The sequence below is a fragment of the Oryctolagus cuniculus genome, chromosome 10, assembly GCF_051225735.1.
Source record: "Oryctolagus cuniculus isolate XC-2025 breed Fujian yellow rabbit chromosome 10, ASM5122573v1, whole genome shotgun sequence".
In the NCBI taxonomy this organism is placed as follows: Eukaryota; Metazoa; Chordata; class Mammalia; order Lagomorpha; family Leporidae; genus Oryctolagus; species Oryctolagus cuniculus.
In genome coordinates, this window is record NC_142876.1 from 19,662,928 (window position 1) to 19,676,764 (window position 13,837).

The following is a 13,837-nucleotide window of genomic DNA, read 5'->3' on the forward strand; positions in this document are numbered from 1 at the left end:
TGGCCCTGTCTTGGCCATTGCAGACATTTGGGGAGTGAACCCAAAGACAGAAGATCTCCCTGTCTCTCCCTTTAACTCTACCTTTCAAAAACATAAAAATAAATATTCTTTAAAAAAGTTTAAGAGGAGAAAAAAAAGACCAAACCCCGTCTCTGAACTTCTTGGTTCTAAGACCATTTGGTCTGCTGCCAACACTACAACTGAACACGCAACAGGGCAGAATAGTAATCAGGGCACCAAGAAGAAAGGTCAGATCCAGAGCAGACCGGGCAGAAGAGCGTAATGGCCGACCCCGGGGCCGTGAGGAAGGCCGACTTCTAATGCAGCTGCCCCGCCCCGTGTGTACCCCCGTTGGGCAGCAGTGCCGTGCATTGGTGCTTCGGGGTTCCTGCTACCCCGTGTCTCAGCTCTGTCAGTGTGTACCCGCTGCTGACCCCTCATTCACTAACCCTCACTGCAAGTCCCCCACAGGCTAAATCCTGACGGATCACTCCTCTCACAGCTGACATCCAAGAAAAAGAACCGAGGAGGGCCTGGGGTGTGTGCAGCCCTACACACCCTCTCACCAGGCACTTGAAGATGAAGCCCCCTTTGCTGCTCTCACCTCTGGCCCAGGCTCAGCTTGACCTCACGGGGGTTTGTCCCTGGCTGCTGCATCTGCCGACAGCCGGCTGGCACGCGGCCTTTCCTGATCCTGTTCCCAGAGTCCAGGCAAGCGTGGGGAGGACCCGACCGAATGCGTTCCTTCAGGTGTGACCTTCAATGCACTTTTGTGCCCTTTCTAATTAAGAAGCAATCTTAAGAGAAATGCATCATGAAAGATTTTTTCCAACAATTGCTAGTATTTTATAAAAAGGTTACCATTGGGGCCGACGCTTTGGTGTAGCGGGTAAAGCCGCCATCTGCAGCACTGGCATCCCACATGGGTGCAGGTTCGAGCCCCAGCTACTCCACTTCTGATTCAGCTCCCTGCTACGGCCTCGGAAAGCAGCCAAGGATGGCCCAATGCTTGGGACCCTGCACCTGTGTGGGAGACCGGGAGGAAGCTGCTGGCTTCGGATCGGCCAGTTCTGGCCATTGCAGCCATTTGGTGAGTGAACCAGTGAATGGAAGATCTCATGCTCTCTCTCGTCTCTCTCTGTAACTCTTTCAAATAAATAAATCAAAAAAAAAAAAAAAAGGTAATTATCACAGAATAAAAAAAATACACAGCCTGGGGGCCAGCACTGAGCGCAGCAGGTTAAGTCACCGCCTACCTGGCATCCCTTCTCAGAGCACTGGTTCCAGTCCCTGCTGCTCGACTTCTGATTTAGCTCCTTGCTAATGCTCCCAGGAAGGCAGCAAAGGATGGCCCAAGTGCATGGGTCCCTGCACAAACATGGGAGACCTGGATGGAGTTCCGGGCTCCTGGACCAGACCATCTGGGGAGTGAACCAGCAAATGGAAGATTCTCTCTCTCACTGCCTTTCAGATCAATATATTCATGGTTTCTTAAAAATAAAATACACTGAAGACTTGAGCAGAATCTATTATTTATTTTCACAAATCAAAAGAGAAAGGAACTATTCCTTTCGAAGATAATCGCTGTTTTTAATCAATGATCTAGAAGAAAGCTGTTAACAAACAAACAAGGGGAGTGGGTCTGCGGCCCAGGTTATGATGCCCGCATCCCACTCCCAAGCACCAGTCATTTCTTGGCTCCAGCTCCCAACTTGGGCTTTCTGCTAACGCAGACCCTAGAGGGCAGCGGTGATGGCTCCAGTCATAAGGCTCCTGCCACCCACGTGGGAGACCTAGCTGTGGGCCTGGCCCCTGCAGGCACGCAGAGGGTGAACTAGCAGAGGAGCTCGGTCTCCCTGCCTCTCTAAATAAAACACAGGAGCACAATTAATGTCACCAATGCAAACACGACACCTGCTGACAAGCCATTTTCTCCTTAGTGCCAGCACCTCCCAGCTGGGCACAGGCAGCCACCACTGCAGAGTGAGGACAAGGGGGTGGGTGTGGGGCACAGGGAAGCCCAGTGCACAGAGGTCACAGAACATGCTGGGTGGACTAGGGACACAAGGAAAAGCCGACTCGGTGGGCTCCCTGCTTCTGCCCTGGCCTCCAACGAGCGTGCCCTGCACATACAGCCGTTCCAGTCCCCCGTGGAGACTAACCACCGGGACGTGACTCGCCCCTGCCTCTACCGCCAGACTGCAGGAGCCTGTGGCCCCCGGAACCTGGGCCAGGTGCTGAGGGGCCCACAGTCTTGAGCGTGCAGAAAGCCCCGCTCTACAGCGCCTGCGTCCTGAGGCCACTTCACCGTTCCCCATGGAGTCAGCTGAGGCTTCGAACCGCCTCTTCCCCTTTGGCGTCGGCAGAGAAAATTATCCTCAGGGTTGTTTCAGGTTTCCAGGCACAATCGCGCTGCCAGCGGGACTCAGGAACACACCCCCAAGAAATCACAGATGACGGCTGTGCCCTTGGCCAAGCATGTGACAGGCTCGTCACGCGGTGCAGCAGAACCACGAGGCTGGCCCGCCCTGCAGAGCCCAGCCAGCACGGCCAGCACTGACTCAGGGAGCCACCGCGGGCTCTCCAGGCATGGGGGTCTGACTCCCCTCCGACTGTCCCCACCCCCGCAGGAGCTACACCTACACTCCACCTGCCGGGGTCCCAGGGACATGGAGGGACTTGAGGTTCACGAGACGACAAAAGAAGTGTTTCGGGGAGGCATGGGTGTGGGTGTGGGTGAGGGTGAGGGTGTGGGTGTGGGTGTGGGTGTGGATGTGGGTGTGGGTGAGGGTGTGGGCCAGGTAACAGGGTAGGAAGCCGAGGCTTTGCCACCTAAGCTCCTCTGTGCATGAAGGCACAGCCAGGAAGACAGGGAGCCCCGGGCAGCGGCAGCAGAGCCAGAGGAAAGCTGCCCCTCCAACAGCGAGAGGGCCTGGTCCCACGCCATCAGTGACATGAGTAAGAAACCTTCTCAGGCCTGCACGGCCTGGTCCATCCACCAAGGCAGACCACGCAGGGCCCAAAACACTCATGTGTCCTGTCTGGGCAGCAGCACCGCCCAGCCTCAAAGACACTCCTCCCCTGGGCCCCCAGAGGTAAACAGGAAACGCCAGGGGCGGGATGCTTCCTCCCCAGAGGCTGCAGGCGAGCACCACGAGCCGTCCCGCGGTGTTTGGGAGCACCGAGCTCGCACGCCTTCTAGGGTACAGACTTGAGACGAGAGCCAGATGTGCTGTACTTCACGCGCCAAGATCCAGCTCACCGTCTGGGGCTCCGGCGCTTTAAGTCACTTTCTGATTTCCTGTTGAATGAGCCTGGACTGAGCCATTCCCTGTTTAGCTGGTAAATTCTAGCCAAATCTGGCCTCTGCCAGGAAGCAAGGTAAAACCAAAGGGCAACCCAAAATCGGGGCGGGGGCGGGGGGGGGGGGGGGCTGCTGGGGCACCGCTGGTTAAGCTGCCACTTACAACGCGGGCAGCCCCTATGGGAGTGCCAGTTCCAGTCCCGGCTGCTCTGCTAACGCTCCTGGGAAGGCAGAGGAAGATGGCCAAAGTGCTTGGGTCCTGGCACTGTTGTGGAAGACCCAGATGTAGTTCCAGGCTCCTGGCTTTGGCCCGGCCCCGCCCAGGGTGTTGTGGTAATCGGAGCAGCTCCTTCCTTCCCAGCAGGGCTTCTGAGGACGAGAGAGCAGGTGGCATCCAGTGTGCCAGCATCACCGTGACCGAGTGGGGTCCCACAACAGGCTTCACTCCTGCCCGGGGAGGGCAGTGGGACACAACACGGGACCCAGGTCTGACGGGTCTCTCCTAAGGCCTTTGGCTCTCCTGCGTACTTCTTCAGATTTCTGAAATTCCTCCTACGGAAGAGTCTCCCAGGAACTACCCAAAAAGCTCTTCCCGAGACCAGGGCCTGGCCACAGTCCCTTCAGCTCCCAGACACTCCCCAGGCAGACGCCAGGAAATGCAAGGCACTCTGGGTGAGACGTCGAGACTCTGCCCATCAGTCACCGCACCACAGCACCACTGACCCCAGCGCAGCGACTCCGGGGAAGCCACCCAGGACGCTCATCCCTCCCACGGCACCGGCCACCGGCATTGCTGTATCAAAAGCAGAAATCACACTGGAGGGAAAGCCATACTTTTGCTAACCGTCCCATGGCTACATGGACAGCTTCAAGGAGACTAGAACCAAGCGTTTCTGGACTCCAGAGTTCTTGGGCTGTGCACGCAGTGACTGCTCGGCACGGCACCTGGAACCACTGGCGGCGGCAGACAGGCTGCAGAGCCCCAGCTCCATCACTGAGCCTCCCCTAGGCTCATCTGGAAAATGGTAGCAGTGTCCCCCGGGAGCCGGCTTCTAGGCACTAATGAGATAATCGACAGGGCAGGCCACACGGCAGGCCCCCATCAACGCCTGCGCGTCATTGTCACCACTCCACCTTCTGACAGAGCCACAAGCTACCAGATGTGTCTCTGAGCTAGATATTCAGACACCAGTCTTACAAGGCATTTATGTCCTTACATTTTTATTTTTTTTATTTTTTTTATTTTTGACAGGCAGAGTGGACAGTGAGAGAGAGAGACAGAGAGAGAAAGGTCTTCCTTTGCCGTTGGTTCACCCTCCAATGGCCGCCGCTGCAGCCGGCGCACCGCGCTGATCCGATGGCAGGAGCCAGGATCCAGGTGCTTTTCCTGGTCTCCCATGGGGTGCAGGGCCCAAGCACCTGGGCCATCCTCCACTGCACTCCCGGGCCACAGCAGAGAGCTGGCCTGGAAGAGGGGCAACCGGGACAGAATCCGGCGCCCCGACCGGGACTAGAACCTGGTGTGCCGGCGCCGCAAGGTGGAGGATTAGCCTATTGAGCCATGGCGCCGGCCATATGTCCTTACATTTTAAAGAGTTTTTCATTATATCACACAGAGGACTTCTATAGCACAATACATAGTCAACTATACTAGTAAAATACCCATTAAAACACAGTAATAAAATAAATTACAATAAAATTATACTTAATAGAATTATGACACATAAGATTTAAAATGTGTGCTATATGAAATATACTATCAACATATTTAAAATACAGAATTAAAAGGTACTAATAAAATATCAATCTCAGTGGCCAAACTTAATAAAGTTCCGAGAGCCAGCAGTGAGAGACATCTCAGCACAAAGCGTTAATATGCAAACGACGATTTCTGTGCCTTGGGTTTACAAGGTTGCAATGTGATGCAGCCACGTTCTCTAGCGACCGACCGGGACAGACGACGCCACTGAGGTCCATACACTGCCTCCAAAACCTTCAGCAACCACGAGATCTAAACCAAACACATGGGACAGACGATTTTAACCTACTACTCAGCTTCAGCAACACAACTTTGCCAGAAAAATCAGTGTCACTCTAAAACAAGAGTTTTACCAGCAAAAAAATCTTTCTCAGTACATTTAAAGGCCTTTTGGTTATTCAGGTCATTTGTGTCTAATGACACCAGGATGAGCTACAAACAACAGTAAGAGAATGACAATGAAACCAACTGGGAATCGAGTTCTCCCACCAGTGTCCTCACATTCCTAACTAAGGGTCGTTTCCACAGTAACACAGGTAGGTAGAAATGAAATGCAAGCGTGTTTCATGTCTACTCATTTGTTTTCCTTTCATTTGAAAGGCAGAGACAAAGGGAAATCTTCTCTGGTTCACTCCCCAAGTGCCCCCAACAGCCAGTGGGGTCAGGCCAAAGCCAGAAGCCTGGAGCTCGAGCAGGGTCTTCCATGCGGGTGACAGGGACCCAAGCTCCTGTCCCCTCCCAGGGCGTACGTTCGCAGGAAGCGGGATCTGCAGCAAAGGAGTTGAGCCAGGCACGCCAATGTGGGATATGTGGGGACGCAACTGCTCTGTCCACTGCCTGCCTGCCTCCAGATGAAACGTTACAAAAATTCCTCTACAGAAATGTCCTGAAGGTTGAGGGAGGAATTATGCCCTACTCTATGTTTATTAGCAGGGCTAGGAGCCAGGCTGGGCGGATGCTTTTAAAATGTGTACGTGTATGAAGGGACATCAAAAGCTTTGTGGGAAAATGAAATAAAAGATATTTTGGTAAAATTTTGAAATAGGGAGCTAGCATTATGGTGCAAGTTCAGCCACTGCCTGCAACACTGGCATCCCATACGAATGTCCGTTTGCGTCTCAGCTGCTCCACTTCTGATCCAGCTCCCTGCTAATGTGCCTGGGAAGGCAGAAGAAGGTGGTTCACATGCCTGGAGCCCTGCACCCACGTGGAGACTAGGATGAAGCTCCTGGCTTTGCCATCTGGGAAGCGAATAAGTAGATGGAAGATATCTTCTCTCTTCCTCTTGTGGGGAGCAAACCGGACTAGACTGAGTTACTGGAATTAAGACTTATTCTATGCATCTGCTCTCCCACAATATGGCGCTGGGAGAGGAGTAAACAGCTTCCGCACAGCTGCCTCCAGTTCAACTAATAAACTGTAGGACTTGCTATTGATTGGAGGAGAGCAGCGTACTCGGCGTGTGGGCAGCCGAGTTAGGATTGGCGGAGGAGGACTATAAAGGAGGAGAGAGACGGCATGCACCGGGAACATCTATGGGGAACATCTAAGGGAACCCGTGCAGCCCCCGAGAAAGCCGGCCGGCGGTGTGCCGCTCCCCTGCGGAAGTGGGGAATGCGGCCAGGGGGAACTGCCCTTCCACGGAGGTGGAAGGGATAGTAGCCAACCCGGGAAGAACCAGCAGCAAACCCGGGGAGGGCCGAGCAGACGAAAGAACAGCGCAGGGTCCTGTGTCATTCCTCCACGAAGAGGGGGAGCGACACCTCTCTCTCTGAAAATAAATCTTTGAAAAAAACAGATCTAGGGGTTTTCAACAAGTTCAGGGAAGATGAACAGAACAGAAAGGCTGTGCGTGGACTCTGAACCACACACACTGACAAGTACGGTGCAAGGCGGAGGCACTCGAAGCCCCACGGTAAAGCGGACTCTAAGCAGGGCCGTTTCCAGCTGGCACCTATGTCCTCACTGACTGCCAGCACCCTGACAGCTTTCTTCCGTCCACCTACGTCTCTGCATAAGTTAAAACATTCTTCAGAACAGAAAGAACAGAACAAGCCCAGGAGTATTGAAGGGCCGGCGTCGTGCCTTAGTGGGTAAAGCTGCCGCCTGCAATGCCAGAATCCTATATGGGTGCTGGTTCATGTCCTGGTTGCACCACTTCTGATTGAGCTCCCCGCTAACACACCTAGGAAAGCAGCAGCAGATGGCCCAAGTGCTTGGGCCCCTGCTACCCACATGGGAGAGCCGAAGAAGCTCCTGGCTTTGGTGTGGTCCCAACCCTGGCTGTTGTGGCCACCTGGGGAATGAACCAGCAGATGAAGACTCCCTCTCTCTCTCTCACCCTTCTTCTCTCTCTTTCCCTTCCTCTCCCTCTCTCTCCCTCCTCCCCTTCCTCTCCCTCTCCCTCCCTTCCCCCCTTCCTCTCCCTCTCCCTCTCCCTCCCTTCCTCTCTCTAACTCTGCCTTTCAAATAAATTTTTTTTAAAATCACCCACCAAGACGTGCCAGCATGTTCAATCCATTGTGATGATGGTGTGCAGGTTTTATTCTCACAGCTATAAGTCTAACTTTCAGGTAAGTAAATAAATCTTTTTAAATAAGGGGGGGACTGTATTCCAAGCACTCACACCCAGAATGGAAAAAGCTTCCAGACCTCTGTGAAGAGGAACATGAAGACTCTAAGAGCAACCAACCAGGTATTAAATTCTCAGAGAGTGGTTTTGGATCCAGCTGCTTCTCTACTTACCAGCGCTGGAATTCCTGAGATCCACAGAGCTCATCACTAGGAGGGCGCCTCATAAACCAGTGCTCCCCGACAACACGCCAGGAGTGTGGGTGCTAAGGAAGCCACACGAGTCAGGGCCACGGCAGCCTGACGGCCATGCATGTAATCACCTGGACCTTTATAAAGGTGGGCCCACTAACTGGCAGCAAGTGCGCCGGGAGTTCTCGCTCTCCCAGAGACTGTAACCGCAGCTGCTGTGTTACCTCCCTGCTCTGCTCCTAACCTGGAAGTTCTGCTTCTATCTACAAATCATATCACTTGCGAAAAGAGAATGCCCCTGGTAGAAACTTCCAGACTGACTGGCCCCAAACATCCCCGTCCCCATAGCAGTAGTGGGCTACTTGTGTCACTGTAGGTGGCCTCACTCGTCCCAGGATCACAGTCTGCAAGGCCACCTTGGACCTGGAATCCTTTCAATCCCCCCCCTTTACAAGTGGGCACCTGGCAGCTGCCAGAAGTGGAGCGACAGGCAGGCGGAAGTCACTGCCACCCCAGCTGGGCGGTCGTCTTCCTGTGCCACGCCTCCCGGGAGGATGCAGTCCCTGAAGACGGCCATCGGAGCTCCCCGAACCTCTTCCCTCTCAGGTCTCCCCAGCGTGGCTCCCCTCCGCCTGTGCTGGCGTCTCAGCACCCATCTTCAGCAGGGGCAGTGGGCACCGAGCTCACGACCAGGGGTGGTAAACATCACTGGTCATCCTGTTCCCCTGGAGTCACACAGGGACCCCGCTCAGCTCCCTGGGGCTAGCTCTGGGCAATCACGTCCAGCACAGGGCTGTGGGGAGGCCAGGAATGGCACTCCCAAATTATTTTGCCCGCTGAGTGACACCTGTGTTGACAGTGGGGCTGAATACAACAGCCTTGGAAGCGCAAGCATCTGGGAGAAATGCTCACACCCACAGCAAACTGCCTGTGTGCTGCACGAATCGATGGGCGCTGGGGCACGTGACCGCCACACGAGCACCACTGGGCCTGGCATGCCAGTCGTGGGGTTTGGTTCCATCCCAGCCTGCTGAATGGGGACGCGGGCGCAAGCGCAGGTTTTAAGGATTATAGAGCTGAGTCCCAGGGAGGAGCGTGCGCTTCCTTGACCCCAGTGCTCACTCGGCAGGTGCAAGGAATACAGGGAGGCAGCCAAGTACAGACAACATGTGTTTTCACCTAACTTGGCCATGCTTTCCAAGTACTTGATACTTTATTTACTTATTTTTAAAATTTACTTAAGAGGTAGAGAGACAGAGAGCTTCCATCTATTGGTCACTCCCCGAATGCCCGCGATGGCTTGAGCTGGAAATCAATCTGGTCTCCCATGGTGGCAGGGACCAATGGACCTGAACCACCAGCACTGCCTCCCACAGTGTCTCCAGCAGCAAGTGGGGCCAGGTCTCCAATGCAGGCACTCTGAAATAGGATGAAGACCATCCCAAGAGGCAGCGGAAACTCGAGGTCAAACGCCCGCCCTGGTTCACTCGAAGAGAAAAGCTCCCCATTTACGTGTGAGGTTTACCTTGCAAGACCCCTCCCAGGCCCATTCCCTACAGCCAAGGCCCTGAAAGGCGCATGGGGCCACTTCTGACGCCATGGACATCTTCTCTGCAAAGCCCGGAGCCACGGGCCGGGGAGAGTCGCCGCGCCACCCAGCCCTCTGGCACTGTCCCCCACACAAGAGCATCGAGAGCGAGCCAGTTCCTCTGCTTTGGGCGTCACTCTGTCACCCAGTGCCTCTGTGAAGACAGGGAAAACTCACTTCCGGGAGATCACACGTTCCGAGGCCTCAGGTTTTCCTGCAGCGCTCCGGCAGAACCCGGCGGAGTCGGACAGACTTTACCTGCACTCTTCGGAATCCAGCACACTCGTCCTGGACGAGCAGGACACTCGGCTGCATCCCCACAGCACACGGACCCCAGCATGCCCCTCTGCCCCACAGCCAGGCGGGAGGGGACTTACACCCGCGAGGCCCCTGCACCTTCACTGCAGAAGCCAAACGGGAGAAAGGGGCACGCGGTCGCTCCACCTCCTCTCGGTCCACTGTACATGCGGCACAGTTTTCCCGCAGACAACGACCCGCGCCCGCCCCTTCCCTTCACCTCCTATAAAACATCTCTCACTATTCCTCCCCACGGCTGGATGTGCTTCACAAGCTTTGGCTCTCTTCAGTCTTAACTGGAAGCGTCTGATGAAAACCATTACCTGGGCCGGCGCCATGGCTCACTAGGCTAATCCTCTGCCTTGCGGCGCCGGCACACAGGGTTCTAGTCCCGGTTGGGGCACCAGATTCTGTCCCGGTTGCCCCTCTTCCGGGCCAGCTCTCTGCTGTGGCCAGGGAGTGCAGTGGAGGATGGCCCAAGTACTTGGGCCCTGCACCCCATGGGAGACCAGGAGAAGCACCTGGCTCCTGCCATCGGATTAGTGTGGTGCGCCGGCCGCGGCGGCCATTGGAGGGTGAACCAACGGCAAAAGGAAGACCTTTCTCTCTGTCTCTCTCTCTCACTGTCCACTCTGCCTGTCAAAAAAATAAATAAAAAAGAAAACCATTACCTGTCAAACACCATGAACTCACCTGTGGACCCCAGGCAGCCACTCTGCAGCTGGAACTCCCCCATACTGCCCCCACAACACAGAGTGACGACCCCACAGTGCCCCCCATGCAGAGTGACGACCCCACACTGCCTCCACAACGCAGAGTGACGACCCCACACTGCCCCCCACACAGAGTGACGACCCCACACTGCCTCCCCACACAGAGTGACGACCCCACACTGCCTCCCCACACAGAGTGATGACCCCACACTGCCCCCCATGCAGAGTGACGACCCCACACTGCCCCCCACGCAGAGTGACGACCCCACACTGCCTCCACAACGCAGAGTGACGACCCCACACTGCCCCCACCACGCAGAGTGATGACCCCACACTGCCCCCCACGCAGAGTGACGAGCAGCATCCGTCTCCCGAGTCTCCTACATTGCACGTGTGCTCTCACGCTCAGGAAGAGGCCAGGGGTCCCTGCCAGCAGAGATCGCAGTGACCCAGGAACAAGCTCTGTACGACCCCAGCACGAAGTCCATGGAAAGAGGCTTGCTACGAGTACTGGGGGGACAATGCAAGGAGCCCCCAATGGTCATATCCAGAACTGGAGCAGAAACAGTCATTGACAGCAATGCGATCTAACGCATTACACACAATAAATACCCATGAGTCCACATCACCCTGAACGTGAAAGCTGGCACCCTCACAATCCAACCCCAATCAGTAGATGCGGAAGGGACGGAAGCGGGAAGTCCCACTGGCAGACAGAGCAGTAGTGACTGCTGCAGGCAAGCGTGAAGGTTGCAGGTGCCAGTCAGCAGCTGGGAGAGACAAGAAACGGTACCGCGTAGCCTCCGAGTACCCCACCAGGTTCTTACCACAAGGGGAACGCAGGGTTCACAGTGGGGGAACCTGGAGACACCATCGTAATCAGGCACTCACAGTAAGAGCCCAGGAGGGAGTCCCATCGGTGACAAGCAGTCCAAACAAGCCGGGGGAAACCACAGACAGATCCAAGTCGCAGGGCAGCCTGCAACCAACCAGTCACCTTCCCAGGTGCCAGCCTCACCGTGAAAGACAGACACTGGGCACATGCCACACGCTGGATGAGCTGCGGTACTGAGAGCTGAGTGCAACGTGGGCTCCGGGGCTGGACGCAGGCGGGCAGAGCCACAGCCTGGGGCAGCTGCAGAGGCAGAGGAAGGCCCGCAGGCCTGCTGAAGGAGCCCCGTGCCAGTGGCCAAGTCCCAGGTCCCCCTCGCTCTGCACTCTGCTCATGCAAGACACCTGAGTTCAGAAAGCTGGGGGGAGGGCAGACAGAGCTCTGGGCTATTTTTTGCAACCATTTCTGGAAGTCTAAAATTAGTTCAAAATGAAAATCTGAGAAAATATATTTGTATGTTATAAAGAATTATACATCTATATCACAAGCTTTATCTCGGTGAGCTTCTTTCAAAGTAAGTTTACCTTCCAAACCCGTCGTGTGCAGAGAGAAAGCCTCTCCTGTGTGCTGTGCTGGAAACATGACCTCATTGGATTTGATCTTCAAAAGAACCGCATGCGCTGAGTGTTAGTACTTCCACGCTAGGCCTCTGGAAAATGACGCGGGCCGCACTGCTGACGGCTGCTGATGCCAGAGTCCAAAGCCCTGTCTGTCGGGCTGCAAACCCTGGGCTCCTCCCAAGCTACCCATGCGGGCCTGGGCACATCTGCTCCGTGAAGAGCCTGACCTCACTGCCCGCTCTATGGACAAATGCAGGAGCAGCTCCTTGACGGCTACCAGGCAGCCAAAGACAAAGACAGCTATCGCGCTCAGCTACGACTTCCAGGATGGCCACAAGGGCAGACAACTTTGGTTTTTGATTTTTTTTTTTTTTTTTTTACAGGCAGAGTGGACAGTGAGAGAGAGAGACAGAGAGAAAGGTCTTCCTTTTGCCGTTGGTTCACCCTCCAATGGCCGCCGCAGCCAGTGTGCTGCGGCCGGCGCACTGCGCTGATCAGATGGCAGGAGCCAGGTACTTATCCTGGTCTCCCATGGGGTGCAGGACCCAAGCACTTGGGCCATCCTCCGCTGCACTCCCTGGCCACAGCAGAGAGCTGGCCTGGAAGAGGGGCAACCGGGACAGAATCCGGCACCCTGACCGGGACTAGAACCCGTGTGCCAGCGCCGCTAGGCAGAGGATTAGCCTAGTGAGCCGCGGCGCCGGCCTGGTTTTTGATTTTGCTTCCAGTTCACACAACTACAGAACGGTCCTCTTTGGAACAATCTCAGGTAATATCTCATTCTCATTCAAGAGCTCTTAATTTGAGGTTCATACAGCACCACTTACAGCAACTAAAAAACAAAAAACCAGGAAGTACATAACCCACATAAAATTGCATCTGAAGTTCAGGTTTCTGGGCTCACAGGTTGGACTAGATATCACCAGGTTAGTGACACCAACAAGCCCTTCCTCCCGAGTTTTGTTTTTAGGGTTAGTTATCTCTTTGAAAGCCGAGTTCCCCAGGCAGTGGGAGAGGCTGGGAGTGAGACCTTCCATCACTCCTCCGATGGCCACGATGGCCAGGGCAGGGCCAGGCCGAAGCCGGGAGCCTGGAACTCTATTTGAGTCCCCTATATGGACGGCAGGGCCCAAGACTTGGTCCATCTTCCCTTGTTTCCCAGGTGCATTAGCAGGGAGTGGGATCAGAAATGGAGCAGCCAGGACCTGAGCCAGGGTGCACCTGGGATGCTGGTGCGGCAGGCGGTGGCCTGACCACTGTAACACAACGCTGGCCCATGCTTCCAGTTGTATGGTTGAGGATACAGAGGCAGTGCCCAGAACTCCTGGAAGGCCTGGACTGTGGCTTCAGCTTGTGTACATTTGTGACTACCACAAAGCCCCATTCCCGTCAGCATAAGCTGCTCCAACCCGTGACTGCAGAGACACCCACAAGGCCTGAGCCCAGAGCAACGCAGACACGGGACTTCCCTCGGAGGGCTCCACACAGCAGATGGGGCGGAAGCCAGGACGAGCTGGGGAAAGTGAGCCGTGTTTTTATGGTTCCTCTGAACGGAATTTCTGTAACAGTCCCGTTTTAGAAAGCTGTAACTTTGTTTTAATTCTTTGTAATAATTCAACACGTTTTAGGTTTGTAAATGTTTATACCTTTAATAAATATGTTCTGAATATCTGTTAAATTATTTGAAAAAATTTTACTTGATATCAGATTATAACAAATTATTGGGGAAAACTAAAAGCCACTCAAAGTGGCCATGGTCCAGTATTATTTTCATTTTTAAAATGTATTTATTTGAGAGGTAGGGAGACAGACAGACACAGAGAGCACGCACTCCCTGCTCTGCTAGTTCACCCTCCACCTGCCTACCAGGAGCCAGGAACCCAATCCCGTGCGCCACGACCGCTGCCTCCCAGGCTCTGCACTGGCAGGAAGCTGCAGTCGGGTCAGAGCTGGGAATCTAA

The 13,837-nt window shown here is 54.8% G+C and overlaps 1 protein-coding gene across 42 annotated transcripts in view; it reads right to left on the reverse strand.

Annotated features, from left to right (window-relative positions):
- Window positions 1-13,837, reverse strand: part of ZNF532 (zinc finger protein 532) — a 117,556-nt gene that overhangs the window by 16,292 nt on the left and 87,427 nt on the right. Inside the window, exon 8 of one of the 42 annotated variants that reach the window (XM_051851179.3) lies at window positions 1,521-5,315. The exons of the other annotated variants lie outside the window; for them this stretch is intronic. Coding sequence (XP_051707139.3) covers window positions 5,175-5,315 — 141 coding nt within the window. The 3' untranslated portion in view covers window positions 1,521-5,174. Of the gene's footprint in view, window positions 1-1,520; window positions 5,316-13,837 lie in introns of those variants that run through there. 42 annotated transcript variants of the gene reach the window in all.